The 21,020-nt window shown below is 42.7% G+C and overlaps 2 protein-coding genes across 2 annotated transcripts in view; one reads left to right on the forward strand and one right to left on the reverse strand.

The window, feature by feature from the left end:
- The window catches only part of LOC311103132 (transcriptional repressor protein YY1-like), a 964,063-nt gene that overhangs the window by 30,956 nt on the left and 912,087 nt on the right, over positions 1–21,020 (forward strand). The gene's annotated exons all lie outside the window — the stretch shown is intronic.
- LOC311103117 (uncharacterized protein) lies at positions 518–12,557 on the reverse strand. The gene is made up of 16 exons (XM_084144655.1): positions 11,286–12,557; positions 11,008–11,076; positions 10,620–10,924; positions 9,061–9,134; positions 8,811–8,935; positions 8,611–8,701; positions 8,005–8,129; positions 7,671–7,837; positions 7,324–7,402; positions 6,168–7,215; positions 5,793–5,950; positions 5,331–5,470; positions 1,855–2,000; positions 1,414–1,501; positions 1,109–1,157; positions 518–999 (listed from the first exon to the last, which is right to left on the reverse strand). Exons 1-16 carry the CDS (start codon positions 12,349–12,351, stop codon positions 893–895), a joined length of 3,837 nt encoding a protein of 1,278 aa, XP_084000781.1. The 5' UTR covers positions 12,352–12,557; the 3' UTR covers positions 518–892.

Genomic DNA, 21,020 nt, shown 5'->3' on the forward strand with positions numbered 1-21,020 from the left:
AATAATGTCGTTTTTACTCCATTTTCCCTGACACCCAAAAGTACTCGTTACATTTTGAATGCTTAACAGGACAGGAAAATTGTCCAATTCACACACTTATCAAGAGAACATCCCTGATCATCCCTACTGCCTCTGTTCTGGCAGACTCACTAAACACACATACTTCGTTTGTAAATTAAATCTGAGCGTTGGAGTGCACCTGGCTATGAATAAATATATATATAAAAAACAAGAAAATGGTGCTTAAGGAATTTTAAATTCTTTATACTTTTACTTAAGTATATTTTAGCAATTACATTTACTTTTGATACTTAAGTATATTTAATTAAAACCAAATACTTTTACTTTTAGTATTTTACTGGGTGACTTTCACTTGAGTCATTTTCTATTAAGTTATCTTTACTTTTACTCAAGTCTGACAGTTGGGTACTTTTTCCACCACTGAGCATTACAGCATACTAGAGAAGGTACCATCTTTGCCTGTTTTTGGTGATAAAGTATTGGAAACAACCACAATGAACAAAATTGTCCTAACATTTATTGCAAAAACCTTTGCCTTTTGTGGCACAATATAAACAACTTTGCCTTCAGTGGCACAATATTACAAACAAAACATTTTAAACAACAGCAGTGGGGTTTGAATCAAATAACCTAATTGACATTACTATAGTCTATATTTATCTATTGAGAATCTTGGAGTATTTCACTTTCTGATTTAAAACAAAATCATCTGAACAAGGGGTATATTCATTAGTGCAAACAGTAGCAAAACGTTTTGCAACAAGAAATGTTTTGCAACGACAACAAGCGTTTTCTATTTGACAAATTCAGGTAGATCCCTCCCAGTTTCGGCCCATTTGCCTCTGATGTCTACCAATGGGGAATCTGTTAGTCAGTCGTCATCCATGAAATAATAGTCCTCTTCTTCCCCACTTTCCACTGAATGGTCCTCCTTATCAGGGAACATTTCCCACACCACAAAAGAAGAATCATTCTCCGCTGAAAGACAAGTAAACATATTATTGAGTAAATAAGGTTTCCAAATTCTCAAGTTCAGAAAAAGTATAAAATACCTCAAGAAAAATCTTCATTAAAAAATAACACTTACCGATATTGCATCTCTTCAAAACATGTTTGGCTGATGGAGTTGGCATGTGCTATGATGGAAAATGCAGATGTTAAAAAAAAGAACATTCTGTAAAAATAAGAACTCAAAACTATAAACAGTGAAAGACTTTAAAGGTATCCTCTCCTGACTATCACATTTTTTCCAGAGCACTGCCCTAGAGTTGTTCATGGCATCTTTGAGACAGCTTCATTTTCACAATGGCCCAAGGCATCCTGTATATGACTGAACAAAGCCATTATTTTGTCGATAAGCTCCTCAGAAATATTCCATTCAAAACAGCATACCTTTGAAGCGGCCCCCAATTTATGCAGCTTAGCTTGGCTTTTTTTCATTTTTTTTTGAAGTTGGTAGACATACTTGTCATCGTTGCCTCTGAAACATTTGATGAAAAGTTTCAGATTTTAGAATGTTTTGAAAAAACCAACATAACCGTTCATTTACCGGTAGTACCACCGCTCTTGTAATAGCCAATGAGTGAATGATTTAAAAACAAACCGCACACATTACAACTTAAATACAGTATTAAATTGCTCATTCTATAAGCAGCGATTGGGGTAGCCTTTCGCCATTTTAGCAAACACTTTTATCCAAAGCGACTTAGTCATGCATGCATTTTACATATGGGTGGTCCCGGGAATCGAACCCACTATCCTGGTGTTGCAAGCGCCATGCTCTTCCAACTGAGCTACCGAGGACCACCATGTCAGTGGTATAGTTCTGTTTACCGGTTCACTGAGCCCATCATGCCCTGGGTGATGTGGAGACACTGAGGAGTTTTCACTGATGGGAAGCGTGATGAACTGGGGGTTTGTGGGTCCTGCTCAGAGCGCATGAACACATCCTCCTTCCTATTGGGAGACACTGTGGGCAACTAATTCACAAGAGAGCACACGGTTAGTTTAGGCAATACCTTTCTGATTGCTGCACGTTTTTTGTAAGCTTCAGAGAAACAAGTGAAGCTATCAGCTGCATTTTGCACATACAAGCTTTTAGAAATGGAAGAGAAGCAAGCATACAGTACCAGTCAAAAGTTTGGACACCTACTCATTCAAGGGTTTTTCTTTATTTTTACTATTTTCTACATTGTAGAATAATAGTGAAGACATCAACACTATGAAATAACACATATGGAATCATGTAGTAACCTAAGTGTTAAACAAATCAAAATATATTTTATATTTGAGATTCTTCAAAGTAGCCACCTTTGCCTTGATGACAGCTTTTCACACTCTTGGCATTCTCTCAACCAGCTTCATGAGGTAGTCACCAGGAATGCATTTCATTTAACAGGTGTGCCTTGTTAAAAGTTAATTTGTTGAATTTCTTTCCTTCTTAATGCATTTGAGCCAATTGAGTGTTGTGACAAGGTAGGGTTGGTATACAGAAGATAGCCCTATTTGGTAAACGACCAAGTCCATATTATGGCAAGAACAGCTCAAAAAAGCAAAGCGAAACGACAGTCCATCATTACTTTAAGACATGAAGGTCAGTCAATCCGAAAAATTTCAAGAACTTTGAATGTTTCTTCAACAGCAGTCGCAAAAACCATCAAGCTCTATGATGAAACTGGCTCTCATGAGGACCGCCACAGGAAAGGAAGACCCAGAGTTACCTCTGCTGCAGAGGATAAGTTCATTAGAGTTACCAGCCTCAGAAATTGCAGCCCAAATAAATGCTTCAAAGAGTTCAAGTAACAGACCTCTCAACATCAACTGTTCAGAGGAGACTGCGTGAATCAGGCCTTCATGGTCAAATTGCTGCAAAGACACCACTACTAAAGGACACCAATAAGAAGAGGAGACTTGCTTGGGCCAAGAAACACGAGCAATGGACATTAGACTGGTGGAAATGTGTCCTTTGGTCTGATGAGTCCAAATTTGAGATTTTTGGTTCCAACCGCCGTGTCTTTGTGAGACGCAGAGTAGGTGAACGGATTATCTCTGCAAGTGTTGCTCCCACAGTGAAGCATGGAGGAGGTGGTGTGATGGTGCTTTGCTGGTGACACCGTCTGTGATTTATTTAGAATTCAAGGCACACATAACCAGCATGGCTACCACAGCATTCTGCAGCGATACGCCATCCCATCTGTTTTGCGCTTCGTGGGACTATCATTTGTTTTTCAGGCTGTGTAAGGGCTATTTGACCAAGAAGGAGAGTGATGGAGTGCTACTTTGAAGAATCTAAAATTTAAAATATATTTTGATTTGTTTAACACTTCTTTGGTTACTACATGATTCCATGTGTGATTTCATAGTTTTGATGTCTTCACTATTATTCTACAATGTAGAAAATAGTAATAATAAAGAAAAACCCTGGAATGAGTAGGTGTGTCCAAACTTTTGACTGCTACTATATATATATATATATATATATATATATATATATATATATATATATATATATATATATATATATATATATATATATATATATATGGTGTTTATTATACTATTGTTCGTACAGATGAACGTGGTACCTTCAGGCGTTTGGAATTATTTCACTTATAATTTTTCACTGTGGGTCAGAAGTTTACATACACTAAGTTGACTGTGCCTTTAAACAGCTTGGAAAATTCCAGAAAATGATGTCATGGCTTTAGAAGCTTCTGATAGGCTAATTGACATCATTTGAGTCAGTTGGAAGTGTACCTGTGGATGTATTTCAAGGCCTACGTTCAAACTCAGTGCCTCTGCTTGACATCATGGGAAAATCAAAAGAAATCAGCCAAGACCTCAGAAAAAAGACTGTAGACGTCCACAAGTCTGGTTCATCCTTGGGAGCAATTTCCAAACGCCTGAAGGTACCACGTTCATCTGTACGAACAATAGTATAATAAACACCATTGGACCACGCAGCCGTCATACCGCTCAGGAAGGAGACGCGTTCTGTCTCCTAGAGATGAACGTACTTTGGTGCGAAAAGTGCATAGCAATCCCAGAACAACAGCAAAGGACCTTGTGAAGATACTGGAGGAAACAGGTACAAAAGTATCTATATCCACAGTAAAACTAGTCCTATATCGACATAACCTGAAAGGCCGCTCAGCTAGGAAGAAGACACTGCTCCAAAACCACCATAAAAAAGCCAGACTATGGTTTGCAACTGCACATGGGGACAAAGATCGTACTTTTTGGAGAAATGTCCTCTGGTCTGATGAAACAAAAATAGAACTGTTTGGCCATAATGACCATTGTTATGTTTGGAGGAAAAAGGAGGTGGCTTGCAAGCCGAAGAACACCATCCCAACCGTGAAGCACGGGGTTGGCAGCATCATGCTGTGGGGGTGCTTTGCTGCAGGAGGGACTGGTGCACTTCACATAATAGATGGCATCATGAGGAAGGAAAATGATGTGGATATATTGAAGCAACATCTCAAGACATCAGTCAGGAAGTTAAAGCTTGGTCGCAAATGGGTCTTCCAAAATGACAATGACCCCAAGCATACTTCCAAAGTTGTGGCAAAATGGCTTAAGGACAACAAAGTCAAGGTATTGGAGTGGCCATCACAAAGCCCTGACCTCAATCCTATAGAACATTTGTGGGCAGAACTGAAAAAGCATGTGCGAGCAAGGAGGCCTACAAACCTGACTCAGTTACACCAGCTCTGTCAGGAGGAATGGGCCAAAATTCACCCAACTTATTGTGGGAAGCTTGTGGAAGGCTTCCCGAAACGTTTGACCCAAGTTAAACAATTTAAAGGCAATGCTACCAAATACTAATTGAGTGTATGTAAACTGCTGACCCACTGGGAATCTGATGAAAGATATAAAAGCTGAAATAAATCATTCTCTCTACTATTATTCTGACATTTCACATTCTTAATATAAAGTGGTGATCCTAACTTACCTAAAACAGGGAACTTTTACTAGGATTAAATGTCAGGAATTGTGAAAAACTGAGTTTAAATGTATTTGGCAAAGGAGTATGTAAACTTCCGACTTCAACTGTATATATTAGCAGTTGTTAAATATACATTTTGCACATGCAAGCAAGATGACAATCTATATCTATATTGGCTTAAGGACACACGTTGGAAGAATACAAAACTTTAGTGTGTGGAGGAGTCTTTGAATTTTGCTGAATATATTATTTGACCTCCAGCACCACTTAATGTACATATGCAATATTTTCCTAAAGAACCAAAAACGGCAACATTGTTGAGTGTTTGAGACGTTGCACCCCAGGCGGAAACACAACACACCTTGACCCGCTTGTTCTGCATGGGAGAGCTGTTGAAGATGTCATCGTGGTCGTCTTTGGGCATGTGGTCCAGGAGGTTCCTCACCTGCTGCTTCCGCTTCAGTGTGCCCTTTCTCGCGGTTATCTGGGGTGGTTCCGTCACTACAGTTCAAATATAATATATGACATTGTCACATAAATTCTCGGTAATTCTTATTGACGTACAGACTGTATAGATTTTGATTCAATAAAAAACCTATTGTTCACCATTAAAATAAATTGCAATCAGTGAGAGCCCAATGTGTTCTGTCATTGAGTTAATTCATTAATAAAAGACCAACACTACGGTAGAACACTGGTAAAAGCCATGAACAATCACAGATGCTAAGCATTGGTTGTCATGGTTAGAGCTTGTATGGGAGACCTTCACTAAGACATATAAGGTCCCATGATATGGATAAAAATACTAGATAAAGTAACTTACATAGCTCCTTCTTTTGGGGCACTTCCTTTTTCTTCGTGGACTTGGTGGCGGCCTGGGCGTTGTACTGCTCCTGGCACTCCTCGGCTGAACGGGTGCCCACCCCCATGCCAACGTTCAACCAGAAGTTATTCATGTTTTTAGGAAATGATGTAACAGCCCTGAATGCCAAACACACACACACCGGAAGTTGACATACACTAATACAGTCCTGTTTCTATATAAACAAAGCAATTTGCACACATTTAGGCCTATACATGCTAGCTTGCTTGAAACTTTTCTTCAACAAAGTGCGTTATAAGGAGACCATTGTTTAACCAGAGTTAAGTAAACTGAGCGATGCATGCAAAATGACGCCCTATGTGGATAGCAACTTACTCATGTAGTCTCAGAAGTTCCGCCTCTGTCCACTGATCTGCATTTTCTTCCTTTTTTCCCTGCTGAACCCTGGCAAATTTTCCCACTTTTTCTCTTGGTGTCTGCGGGACAGCCCTTTTCGTCAATTCCCTCTTACAGTCGTCCGAGGAAGTCAACAACTGACTCGTCGCTGATTCGGAACCTTTCGGAACCCTTCCACATGTCCTCATACCCCGTGGCTTTATGGGTCCTGATTTGACTGCCTTTGCCTTAGGCCTTTTTTTAGGTGCGAAATTGTCATCAGACTGGGACTCCTCGGCAGTACCACTACCACTGCCCTGAACGTTCCTACTCCTACCCATGGCAGCTGACCCGGTCTTTGTGGGCGCACGACTCCCTGTGTCTTTCCCCTCCATCTCGATGTCATCATGGAGCTTCGCTGGGAGCTTCTTCTGACGACTAACCCTTATCTTTGGCATTTCAAGCACTTTCCGGTCTGCTTTATCTGAACCCTTAATCGGTTTCCCTGGCAACAGTTCTGTGGGTGTATTGGTGTTGTCCGAGTCGTCATGGCTGCTCTGTTTGTTGGCGCCCTGGAGGGAGCGATGTGGAGGGGTCAGGAATTGTGGGGCAGGGTCTGCGTATGCGGCCGGCGCTGCTGCACTCTGAGACCTTAGGCTGGTTTTCCTGGGCTGTCCCAGGTGCTTAGGAGAGAGGATCACTTCAGACTTGGACCTCAGAGATGCTGGGCTGGCCCTCTTCGGTTTTCCGGGGCCTCTGGTGGAGAGGTTCTCAGGCTTAGACCACTGAGAGTTTGGACTAGTCTTCTTGGGTCTTCCGTGGCCCCTGTTAGAGGGGTTCTCTAAAGATATGAACCTGGGAGGCTCTGGGCTGGTCTTCTTGGGCCTTTCGGGGCCCCCGGGAGTGGGGTTGTCCTCAGCCTTACCCCTCTGAGACTTGGGGGTCCCGGGAGAGGGGTTCTTCTCTGGCTTCGACCTCTGAGGCCTGTGATAGGCCGTCACTTTTCTCAGTGGCACAGCCTCCTCACTGGTGTCATCTCGCAGCCGCTCTGTAGAACACAACACAACACTGTCAAATAAACTGTAGTCGCCATCTTTGTTGGAGCTGGGATACGAGGATAAAGGCATTCCCAAGCTTATGTACAGAAAAAACATACCTTCTGCTGGAGTTAATAACACCTTGGCTGATTTTGGTGGTAGCAGTGACAATTTTCTGGCTACAGGTGTACTTATTCGCTGAGAAAGAAAGGAAATAACTTATCAGTTTAACGCAGCAACGCGATAACTCACTCTACAACAGTGTTTCCCAAACCTCTCAGCAACCCCCAGCCATTCCACGTATTGGATGTATTCCAGAACTAGCACACCTAATTCAACAAATGAAGGGCTTGGTGATTAGTTGATTCAGGTGTGTTAGAACTGGAATACATTAAATACTTAAATAAGTGGCTTGGGGTACACTGCTCTACAATATACAGGAAAAAATGGAGCAGCAGCAGCTTACCGATTGAAGGATGGACGACTCGCCATAACCTGATAGAATGGTGACGTTCATGTCACAATCCAAGATGACTCTGGCCCCTTTCCAGTACTCCAGAGGGGTCTTGAGAAGGCGGCCACTCCGGGAAACCTTAGCACGGCTCGCCTCAGAGGTGGCACTGCAAGGAGCAGCTGTTGGATGAGCAATATTAAACATGAATAGGATGAACCTTCCCAGATTTATAAATATAAATTCATCTATAGATTAATTTGTTGTTCAATCAATAATTAAAACAAGAGACATGAGTACTACCAGTATAAATACAGTGAGCATTTGTGAAGCCAACTTTTGGACTCACGTCTCTTAGTGGCCTTTAGCTTCAGGGATGTGGAAGACTGCATCTTGGTGGAGAGGTGGTTTTGGTTCTGGGGCGTTACCAGGTCCTTGCTCCCTTTTGGACCTTTACTGTTGTCAGCTTCTGAACTGCATTTGTCATTACAAACAATTGACAAAATAGAAGCACTAGATGTTAACACAAACAGATATGACTACAACACTCGTTAAACCTGAATAGCCCAAGAGACAGATAAAGACCTATTGAAATCAGAGGATTTTATGCATTGCCTTTATTTATCCAGGTATGTCATTGAAAAGAACACGTTCTCTTTTAACGACCTGACCTGGGGCAGTAGGCATCAAGCCTTTCAGAATAGGAGTACTGATTTCGAATCAGTTTTGCCTTTTAGATCAATACGGCTGCGTTTACCAAATTATGATCTACTGCACAGTTATTGGCAAAAGAGCTGATCTGATTTGTCAAAAAAAGATTAGAATTGGGCTGCCTGTGTAAACGCAGCCTATGAATAAGAACACATGGACACCGGGGGGACCTGATCCTAGATCAGCATATCACTCCTACTCAGACGCTTGACACAAATGGCACGACCTCAGAGACACAACTTACCCTTTCGGCTCTGACAAAAAGCGCTCAAGGTATTCCTTCCAATTCTTTGGGAAGCCAAAGAGAAACTTCTTCAACAGCCATGTTGGGAGTTCTTGTCGAGGAGAAAGGCACAAAAACAAGAAGAAAGCATCATAATGAGTTCTATTATGGCTGTGCATGATTAACACATATTCCAAAATGGAACATTATTTCTGATTTACGAGTTCCGCTGAGATCCGGGGCCATTTTCCCCACCAGGACGTAAGTGCTGCCCGATGTGGTTTTCAGGATGTTGCTTGACATTCGCTCTGCGATGGTGTTGCTATGCCAGGGCATTTTGTTGTCCCTTGGTGGAAAATCATAGAGATAAGTAAGTGAATCAACATTTGCGTTTACCAAAATAATGACTTGCTATTGAACCTGTGGTATCACTTTAGAATATGATTCCGAGAAACAATCAATTCTACTTACACACGGAAACCTTCCACATACAGGCTGCTGCTACTACCCTTCAGGATCCAGCGCCTAAGGTGAATTCCTGTAGCCTATGAAGCAATAGACATTAATAGTTATATAGGTAGATATCGATCACGTACACTGAACAAATATATAAACGCAACATGTAAAGTGTTGGTCCCATGTTTCAGGAGCTGAAATAAAAGATGGAAAATGAAGATGAAAATGCTGCACACTGCTGCTCATGCTCCCTGGTGATTTTATTATAACAACGTTTCGACCCTTAGGTCTTCATCAAGCATCCATATCCCAGGTGTGGGTGGAAGGTCCTATATACAGGGGCAGTACTCAGTGACATCACTTCCTGAAACAGGAGGTAAGAATATATAACATAGGTTCACAATATCAACATTCAATGTATAACAATATATGACCATACACAAGGAATGTGATCAATATCTACAGTAATATATATACACAATATTCAGTTAGGATAGAAAACACAATGATTTGGACATTTTGGAACTATAAAAATTGTTTTAAGTCGAACTCCTCGTTAAGGCCAAGTGGATCCAGAAAGATTCCCTTTGAATTAGTTTACTCTCAATGTTCCCTCCCCCGCGTGACATCTTGACCATTTATATTCCAATGCATTTCAGAGAACTAATAGGATGTCCAGCTTGTACAAAATGAACAGCAACCAGTTTTTTTGTCTCACCTGTCCGTATATTGAGACCAGCCACCCGGACAGCTGATGAAACTGTGGGTTTGCACAACCGAAGTATTTCTGCACAAACTGTCAGAAACTGTCTCAGGGAAGCTCATCTGCGTGCTCGTTGTCCTCACCAGGGTCTTGTCCTGACTGCAGTTCGGTGTCGTAAACGACTTTAATGGGCAAATGCTCACCTTTGATGGCCACTGGCACGCTGGAGAAATGTGCTCTTCACAGATTAATCTCGGTTTCAACTGTGCCGGGCAGATGGCAGACAGCGTGTGTGGCGTCGTGTGGGCGAGCGGTTTGGATGTCAACGTTGTGAACAGAGTGCCCCATGATGGCCGTGGAGTTATGGTATGGGAATGCATAAGCTACGGACAACGAACACAATTGCATTTTATCGGTGGCAATTTGAATGTACAGAGATACCGTAACGAGATCCTGAGGCCCATTGTTGTGCCATTCATCCGCCACCATCAACTCATGTTTCAGCATAATAATGCACAGCCCCATGTCTCAAGGATCTGTACACAATTCCTGGAAGCTGAAAATGTCCCAGTTCTTCCATGGCCTGCATACTCACCAGACATGCTCTGGATCGACGTGTACGGCAGCGTGTTCCAGTTCCCGCCATTATCCACTAACTTCGCACAGCTATTGAAGAAGAGTGGGACAACATTCCACAGGCCACAATCAACAGCCTGATCAACTCTATGCGAAGGAGATGTGTCGCGCTGCATGAGGCAAATGGTGGTGGTCACACCAGATACCATACAAGAGAACATAACTTCCCAGCAAAAATACAAAGCTAACAGCAACAAACTCAGATGAAACAGCACCATCAAGACCATCTACTTACATTAGATCCATTGGACTCTGCAATCTGCTTGGATTGGAATACAGCCTCTTGCTTCTTGGGGATGGAGATCTTTGGTGAGACCTGCAGGAGGTGGTCGTGCACCAGGTCTGGGAGGGGCCTAGGGGGAGGCTCGGCACAGTAGTACCCACACTGGCTGGGGCCGGCCTCTGGACTCGAGGGAACACTGGTCTCTGATAGGCTAGTGGGCACTGCGGCGACACCACAGGTCACATTCACACTGGCATCCTCTTCATTCCCCCCGGCGACATGTGCAGGGGTCAACATGCTGCGCACACGGGCACATCCTGTGAAGAGCAGAGAAAGGTGGTTTGAAAGATTGCTCTGTTTGTTGAGTCGACATCAGATGCTCTACATTTCTAGCTCTCACCTCCAGTTATGGGATCCTGCGGGCTGCTCACTTGATAACCATCTTGTTGGTCCCTCTTTTGCCTTCTCTCTAACAGGAGAGAACACATATTTGCTGGAGATTCCAGAAAGGGCAGTCTATCCAAAGCAACATGACACCCTGTGCAGAAAACCTTTGTTTTTAAAAACATAAAAAATGAATAATCTATCTTAAAGTCTTCAATTAAAGTATTTCTGACAACCTAGCAACCTTAGTTGATTGACACAATAATTGAGAATAAGAGAAACATCACAACTTACTGAAAACCGAAGGATCTTGTACAATGTCATGTGCCCCAAATGCAGTTTTTCCATTATAATCTTCAGTTGACTTCGACCTTTGCGTTGACCTTTTCACTGGTGTAGTTCTGTTGGTTGTCTGGAAGGCCCCTTTGAAGTATTTTGGGGGGGCTGGTTGTTGGATGTCATTTGAGCTGAGTTGAGTGTACAGGTATGACAAAGCTTTCTTTGGGGACTGTGTTGAGAAAGCATCCAGAGTTAAGCCCTTATTTTGTGTATTTCTGTTGGTTGGCTTGAATGCACTATGCATGTCTTTCAAGGGTGAAGGTCTTTGAAGGTCTTCTGTGTGGACCAAGTACGTATGTGTCAAACTCTGCCTTGGTGATTGAACTGGTGAAAGGGTAAGAGCCTCAGCCTCATTAGTGAAGTCAAAGGTCTGGCTTTCCTTGGGATGAGACAACGCTTTCCTTGGAGACCATGCTACTGAGAAAGCATCCAGAGGTGGGCCTTTCATGGGTGTATTTCTGTTGGTTGGCTTGAATGCACTACCCATGTCTTTCTGAGGTGATGGTCGTTGAAGGTCTTGTTTGTGGACCACAAAGTATGGATGCGTCAAGCCCTTCCTTGGTGATTGACCTGGTGAAAGGGTCAGAGCCTCTGCCTCATTAGTGAATTCAAGGTCCTCGTTTTCCTTTTGTTCATAGTTCACCCAAGGCTGATGTATTTTTCTTGGCGAACTCATTACTCCACCATGTTTTTCTTGGACTCGCTTTTCTCTGACATTTTTTCCTCTAACTCGTTTTTCTTGGACAGGTTTAGGTGTTTTGGTCCCCTCATTCTCAACCGCTATTCTCTCTGTCTGAACTCTAGCCTTCATCCTCGCAAAAACCTTGGCTGGGCTTTCAACGAGTCGCCTGGGTATTGGGTCGCTTGTCCTCAAAGCCTTCAATGTGGGGAAAATAATTGACTCTCCACCAAATTGACTTTCTTCATTAAAATAAGCAGATTCTCTGTTTTGTCTTGACGGAGTAAACATGTTTTTCACGATTTTGGCCGAGACGTTAACGACTGGATAGGTAGCTAACATTAGTTAGCCAGCTAGCTGCTAAGTTACATGCAATGGCATCTCCCGATTCAAAGGTAAAGCATTTGCTCTTATTCCTGGTTTACATCTAGACAGTAATTATATATTACATACTATTGTGAATGCCTGCATTAATTATACATATTTAAACTGTAAAATAGCAAACATTTAGTTAACGTTAGCTAGCTAACTTCACTCACAGCGGAGACCTGCTGTATTTTGAACTTCAGAAGTCGTGTGATTGGACGGCGATGTCAAACGCGTCACTTCCACAAACAACTTATGTTCACCGTGATGCCCCATGGCATGGAGCGTGCTGTCAAAAGAACTCAAACAAACCTCACATTTTGAAGAAAAGTGTGAGCATATAGTAGTTTTGGGGTGTATTTACTTTTAACCAATTTTTCCTGCTAATGCCTGCAGTGAAGAAGAGATGAAAATAGCAGCAGCTGCTTAGATATGGCACTTCATGTGGTGGGATCTGCACAACTAAGTTACCATCGGAGGTATGGGTCCATGTGTTTGGATATCTGTCAACGTAACATTCAATCATGCTGCAAATAATTTTAAAAACTGGTTGACCACTGGTCTCTTTGGAAAGGCAACACAGTAATGCTTAAAAAGCTGTGTGCCTACACCTCGCAGTTCTGGACAACTATTCGCAGTAGGAAAATCATCTCAATTGTTGTACAGAGGGCAAGTTTGAAAGAATGGAAACAGCTTGCCCTATCCCTCTCTTGGCTCAAGACAATAGCCATGGAGCATTGTTTCGACGTGAAAGCCTTTGAAATTATCAAGCAATTTCATAACTTGAAGAGGCTGGCTATTCGCAGGTGTAGCTGTGGCCAGGGAGTGTCTGATTCCATTGTTGTGACTCATTTTATTATGTGTGAGATGCACTGTGCTCCAAGAGCAGATATTATTAGTGCTGTCTCAAAGACCCCATCTGGCATCTCTTTTATCACGAAGGCAATCATCTTAACCCAAGACAGACATTCCACATAATGCTTAACCGCTTGCCACATCTGAAGCGTCGGTCTTTGAAAATGGGAACACAACATGGCTCTCTCACAGATTGTTATTTTAATCTTGACAAAACAATAAATGGCTCTCCAGGTAAGGCACAGAGTTACAACCCAAGACAACAGTGATTGATTGTACCAAAGTTTATTTTTACTACTTATACAAAGCATTGGTGGTACAATGAATGATAAGCCTAAACCTACCACTTGGTTTCCACTAGCTGATCACTTCATAGGTCTATGTTCTGTTTAGTGTGTGAAGTCCATGTTGAAATATTGCTATGTACAGTGGGGAGAACAAGTATTTGATACACTGCCGATTTTGCAGGTTTTCCTACTTACAAAGCATGTAGAGGTCTAATTTTTATCATAGGTACACTTCAACTGTGAGAGACGGAATCTAAAACAAAAATCCAGAAAATCACATTGTATGATTTTTAAGTAATTAATTTGCATTTTATTGCATGACATAAGTATTTGATACATCAGAAAAGTAGAACTTAATATTTGGTACAGAAACCTTTGTTTGCAATTACAGAGATCATACGTTTCCTGTAGGTCTTGACCAGGTTTGCACACACTGCAGCAGGGATTTTGGCCCACTCCTCCATACAGACCTTCTCCAGATCCTTCAGGTTTTGGGGCTGTCGCTGGGCAATACGGACTTTCAGCTCCCTCCAAAGATTTTCTATTGGGTTCAGGTCTGGAGACTGGCTAGGCCACTGCAGGACCTTGAGATGCTTCTTACGGAGCCACTACTTAGTTGCCCTTGCTGTGTGTTTTGGGTCGTTGTCATGCTGGAAGACCCAGCCACGACCCATCTTCAATGCTCTTACTGAGGGAAGGAGGTTGTTGGCCAAGATCTCGCGATACATGGCCCCATCCATCCTCCCCTCAATACGGTGCAGTCGTCGTGTCCCCTTTGCAGAAAAGCATCCCCAAAGAATGATGTTTCCACCTCCATGCTTCACGGTTGGGATGGTGTTCTTGGGGTTGTACTCATCCTTCTTCTTCCTCCAAACACGGCGAGTGGAGTTTAGACCAAAAAGCTCTATTTTTGTCTCATCAGACCACATGACCTTCTCCCATTCCTCCTCTGGATCATCCAGATGGTCATTGGCAAACTTCAGACGGGCCTGGACATGCGCTGGCTTGAGCAGGGGGACCTTGCGTGCGCTACAGGATTTTAATCCATGACGGAGTAGTGTGTTACTAATTGTTTTCTTTGAGACTGTGGTCCCAGCTCTCTTCAGGTCATTGACCAGGTCCTGCCGTGTAGTTCTGGGCTGATCCCTCACCTCCCTCATGATCATTGATGCCCCACGAGGTGAGATCTTGCATGGAGCCCCAGACCGAGGGTGATTGACCGTCATCTTGAACTTCTTCCATTTTCTAATAATTGTGCCAACAGTTGTTGCCTTCTCACCAAGCTGCTTGCCTATTGTCCTGTAGCCCATCCCAGCCTTATGCAGGTCTACAATTGTATCCCTGATGTCCTTACACAGCTCTCTGGTCTTGGCCATTGTGGAGAGGTTGGAGTCTGTTTGATTGAGTGTGTGGACAGGTGTCTTTTATACAGGTAACGAGTTCAAACAGGTGCAGTTAATACAGGTAATGAGTGGAGAACAGGAGGGCTTCTTAAAGAAAAACTAACAGGTCTGTGAGTGCGGAATTCTTACTGGTTGGTAGGTGATCAAATACTTATGTCATGCAATAAAATGCAAATGAATTACTTAAAAATCACACAATGTGATTTTCTGGGTTTTTGTTTTAGATTCCGTCTCTCACAGTTGAAGTGTACCTATGATAAAAATTACAGACCTCTACATGCTTTGTAAGTAGGAAAACCTGCAAAATCGGCAGTGTATCAAATACTTGTTCTCCCCACTGTATGTCATTGTCTGTAGTAACCTATATCATCATAAATTGCATGTTATTAAGTTCTGCAATAAGGACAAACAGTCTTTAGAAGATCCGCAGGTCAGGCAACCTTGCTTGACCAGTCTGGAGCTTCTTGACTACATGGAGCCCACCTGATATGAAGAGACGATAAAGTGCCTGCCCTCCCTGCACAGCCTATCTGTGGACTACAGAGACCTGTGCCTGTGGATTCCAGAAAGTGCCACCTGAAAACATGGCTGAGGGAACTCCCTCAACTGGCAGTTCTCAACATTGCAAGTGAGTATGTGATTCGCCAGCTAGCAAACCAGCATTTTCCATGTCATGCGCAGTTGGTGGGGTTACGGGGTAGCAGTATGGAGTCTAACAGTTCTGTGCATTTATGCATCCCTTGTCCTATGGCATCTATTGGGGATGTCCTATGTCTGACTGTTCTTGTTTTCTAGAAGGCCATCCCGTCAGTGCTTATGCACGCTCCATTCCCGACACAGTGATCAGTTGGACTCTGCGGTGGGTGCCGATGGAGCTGGACGACTTGAATACTCTAGGGAAACAGGTTCTAGGCCTCTTGCATCAGCACTTTGATCCATGCAGCTATAACGGCGGTAGGGCTGACCCCATTTAGTCGATTGTTTGGTTGATAGGCTGTTGGTCGACCGAGATCGCTTTAGTCAAGCAGTAGCAAAAAAATAATACAATAATGGTGTACAAGACACCTGTCTGATTTGCGCCTGTCTGAGTGGACTAATCCATTGTGGAGGCCGTGGGGATGGCAAAGTCCATCACTCTAAGGCATGTGTTACTGAAATTGTATATGGTTAAGGACAATGGTGCAACACTAATAAAAATAATATTATTTTACATCAAATGCACTTTCTCCCGCGTTTGATAGCGGTCGCTGTCCGTGGTTCTGAAACATCAGTGCGCTGTTGAATTGGCGCCTTTTCCTAGACCATGTTGTTATGTGGATAATAGCAAAGTTAACCAGCATATTGGTGTTGAGAAAAATGTGGCGGAGGCAGCAGCAGAGTTAGGAGACGAGAAAACAGCCCTTGCCTTAATTGTCAAAAAAAAGTGAGAAGAGAGGAAACCCCAACTTAATTAGGTTTATAATCAGTAGCCTAACTGTTAAATGTGCCTGGCTTTATAAATCATCCATATACACTACCAGTCAAAAGTTTGGACACACCTACTCATTCAAGGGTTTTTCTTTATTTGTACTATTTTCTACATTGTAGAATAATAGTGAAGACATCAAAACTATTAAATAACACATATGGAGTCATATAGTAACCAAAAAAGTGTTAATCAAATCAAAATATATTTTATATTTGAGATTCTTCAAATAGCCACCCTTTGCCTTGATGGCAGCTTTGCACATCCTCTAGGCTGACCTATTGAGTGGAAATATACATCGAGGTCAGTCTGACACTCTCTTTTTATTATTTTATAGTTATTCTGTGCATCCCAGTCTGTTGTTTTTACTGACTCCCAGTCTGATATACCTATTTCCTGAAGCATTTGTACTCGAGCAGATATTCCCTTCCATTTTTTAGGCAGGGTGGCTCTAACTCTTTATCCTCCACATATCCAATAGAAGTCTACCACCGCCACCGACTGCTCCTCATAAGGAGAGATCAGTGGTAGTGCCAGTGTCTGCTTCTCGCATTCCCCAGGGCCCCCAGGGGTAACTATCACCAGTACTTGACCCTGCTGCCTGATAGGTTGCTCTTCGGGGGGTGTCTGCATTCCAGGAGATATCGTTATTCAGGTGCCATGTAGTTTCACACTTTCCCTTAAAATTTCCCTAATCATTGTTTTGTTGTAGCACTCATACTTCTGCCCATAATCTATTCGATATTTCTCAGGTGTTTCCATTTTTCTAGTTTCTTTCTGACATCTAATTGTTTACACCACTCCCCCCATCCTGTTTGAATATAATACTTGTGGTGGTCGGGACTTCCTAAGTAGGATAAGCATTCCGCAGGGCAATAGGGTCTTTCTGATCTTTTGAGGTAACAGAATTTCTGATTAAAGTCAGCGCAGTCCCTGTAGCTGTGCGGACTAGGTACTACTATCAGTTCCTTCAATGGGGAGGGGGCGCATACTAGACAATACAGTACAGTGCCCATTTATACCAATCATTTAAAAATCCTTCCTCCCATGCCTTATCCCTGTTTCTAGGGGTAGTTTCATCTGTCTTAGGAGTTGCTATCGTGTTTGATGATGGTTCTAAATTACCTATGCTCCCTAGGATATTCCACAGCCATTGTAGACCCCCTGCTGATTTTGTCTGTTCTGTTGAGGGTGGAGTGGTGGTTGGGAGGGCAGTACCATTTAGTGGGCAAGTCCCTTCTCTTTCTATTTGCATCTCCTAGGGTTATATTGCATGTTCCTCCTTTCTCAGGAGAATGTATTTCTAATGCTGGTACTTGTTGTCCTAGGTACTGTTTTACATCTTCTTTGGTCAGAGTAATATCTATTTAATCTATCAAGGTACACCAATTGTAGTGACACTTAACTTCTATTCCATATGTTTTCAATTTATAACCTGGTTCATCTAGTTTGCATTTATCCTCTGTTTGAGTCACCCAGGTCTTCCATTTTTGATCACTAGTCATTACCTTAAGTGTGGTTATTCCTATACTGGGTTGTTGATGCATCTGACCTATCAGGTTACATTGTCTGGCCTCCACTTGCTGAGGTATTTTTGCCATTAGAACCGCTAGACTACATATTTTCATTTTAGTTTCAGGAGTTAGTTTCTCAGGTATTGTTGGGATCATAAGACGTTTGGCTTGTTTTATATCCATTATTATTGCATGTTCTATTCCTAGAGGCCTCCTATTCACATCTCTTTTGTGTGTTATTTCTACACAATGGTCTTTAAGCCATTTCATCCTAATTAACACATACCCTTCTATTTGGCATCTGCCTAATTTTGGCCATCCTGTGAGCAGAACCTGATCTTTATTCATAATAGATATTCTCCCTGGTTCAGTAAGGCTATCCCTTGAATACTGTATGGTTGTGGGCAAACTCACTACCATCTTTCCTAGGTTAACTGCTATCAGTGTTAGGGCCATTCCGCAGTTTTTCAACTGATCTGATTTCCGTTTACCGCTAGGGGGACCATTGGAGGACAGAGAAGTCAATGGTGGGGAAGGCGCTATCCTCGATGGTGGGCGAGTCACTTTCCCCTCTATCGCCTGTTGTCCCTCCGTTGCCTGGGTTATTACCTGTGTTTGGGGCACCTGCCACAACAGGTATCCCATTAGTAATATTCCACACGTCAGCAGGCTCCATCCCCTGACTCTGCATTTTCAGGAGGGAGTATCTGCTGGCTTTCGATATTTGTGCTGAGGCTCGTGCTTGCTTCTTCTTCTTCTTTGACCCTGCCTGGTGCCTCAATATCCTCAGCTTCCTCATGGCTCGCCGGTGGTACGCCGATTCCTTTGGGACCCTGGTGCAGTGGTTCAGATTGTACCACGTTGTACTTCCTTCCAACTGTATCGCCGTGGGTGTTGCTCGGATCACCGTGTATGGTCCTTCTCTCCTGGGCTCGTTCCACTTTCTGCAGAACGCTCAGATGTAAACTTGGTCCCCTGGTATCACTGGGCCTGGCTCCTCTGGTCTGGGTTCCGGTTCTTGCCTTTTTTCCTGAATATAAATAACTTTATGTATATCAGTTAGTTGTCTCACATATTCTTTAAGTTCCATTTCTAATTGTTCCAATAAGGGACCTTTATAGGGTCCTCTTAGAATTGGCACTGGCATGGGTCGACCTGTAAGCATTTCATGCGGGGTAGGTGTGTATTTCTGTTAGATTGCATGCGATAACTCATTAAAGCAAGTGGTAGTGCCTCCACCCAGTTAAGCTTTGCACTAGTACAGATCTTTATTCAATTTAGCCTTGAAGGTTCCATTTATTCTCTCAACCATCCCTTGCGACTGGTTGATATACACATCCCAGTCTTTACTTAATCCTTAACTGTTGTAGCACTTGTTTGACCGTTTTCTAAATAAACGCTGATCCATTGTCTGAGCTGATTTCTGTCAGTATTCCGAACCTGGCTATTACTTCTCTGGTTAGGAATTTAATTACTGTCCCTGATCCAAGGTCTGCTGATGTTACCACCTCTACTTATCACAAGCATGTATCTCTTGCCATTTACCTTTTTTATCATATCCACATAATCCATGACTAGGTGTCGAAATGGTTGCTCTGGGACTGGTATGTGACCTATAGGCGTGGTTATGCCTTTACGCACATTATTTTGCGCACAAACTTCACATTTTGCCAATGCATCATCTACCATTGCTTGCAAATATGAAGACCATTATCCTTTTTTTTTTCTTTCTTACCACTTCCACCCTTGCACAATGGTCAAAACCATGCGCATCAGTTATCAGCAGATTAAGCAACATAGTGGGTGCTACTATGGTTCCTTCATGAGACCTCCATAATTCTGTCATGTCTTTGGTGGCCCCTCTTTGGTGCCACATTGTTTGTTCATAAGTCCCTGCCCATTTCTGCATCCTAATTATATCATCTGGTTGCGGTGCAGATTCGATAAATACCATTGGTACCGTTTATATTGGGATGGTGCATTTAGATGCTTTTTTGGAAGCCTCATCTGCCGCGTTATTGCCTCTAAAAACAAAATAATTTCATTTTTTGTGCGCCTGACATTTTATTATTGCCAGCTTTGTGGGGTACATTAATGCCGTCATTAGTTCTACGATCTGCTCGTGATGTTGAATGGGTGTTCCATCACTTTTTCTAAATCCTCGTTGTTTCCAGACTGCCCCAAATAGGTGGCATACCCCATGTGCATATGCCGAATCAGTATATATGTGAACTGTCTTATTTTTTCCTAGAGTGCAGGCCGCGGTAAGTGCTTTTAGTTCAGCTAACTAGGCTGAGCATGGTTGTGGACAGTATTCTGCTATCACTTCTTTAAGCTCCTTTCCTTGTTTTCGTACCACTGCATAACCTGCATGATTTCCCGTATGGTCTTTATAACAGGACCCATCCACAAAATATTATTCTACGTACTCTTCCCCCATGTTAAGCAATGGGGTTAACTCTAGGTCTGATCTAAGCCTGGTAAACGTCAGAGATTCTGCTACACAGTCATGTGCTTGTCCCTCAAGTTCTAATGGAATTCTTTCAGCTGGGTTCACCGTGCTACATCGTTTAATGGAAACATCTTGGTAGGTTAGTAGGGTCATATATTCTAAGGTTCTAGCATTGGTTAAGACACATTTTCCCTGCTCTATGAACTCCACTATTTTATGGTGTGTGTGTATTGTAATTGGATATCCCATGGTGATGGTGGAGGCTTTATCATATGCATATTGTAGTGCAGCTAAGCCCTGATAACAGGGTGGGTATCCCTGGGCAACAGAGTCCAATTTGGTATTATATGGGCAATGGGTTGTTTGCATCTTCCACTGCATGTTTACTGCATAAGTATTGCCGCCGCATACCTATCACATCTATTCACCACATACAGCAGGAATGGTTTTGTATAATCTGGGGCTGCCAGAGCCGGACCGGACTGCATCTCTTTTTTCAGTGTTTCAAATGCAGTCAGGGCATCACTGTTCCACTCAAGACCTGCCCTAAGGTTTAGCTATCCTGCTTCCTTCATAATTTCTCGCAGAGGGGCTGTCTTAACCACATACTCTTCTATCCAGTCCGAGCTAAATCCAGTAATTCCTAAAAATGTCATCATCTGAGCCACT

The sequence above is a fragment of the Coregonus lavaretus genome (assembly GCF_964263955.1).
Source record: "Coregonus lavaretus genome assembly, chromosome: 27".
Taxonomy (NCBI): Eukaryota; Metazoa; Chordata; class Actinopteri; order Salmoniformes; family Salmonidae; genus Coregonus; species Coregonus lavaretus.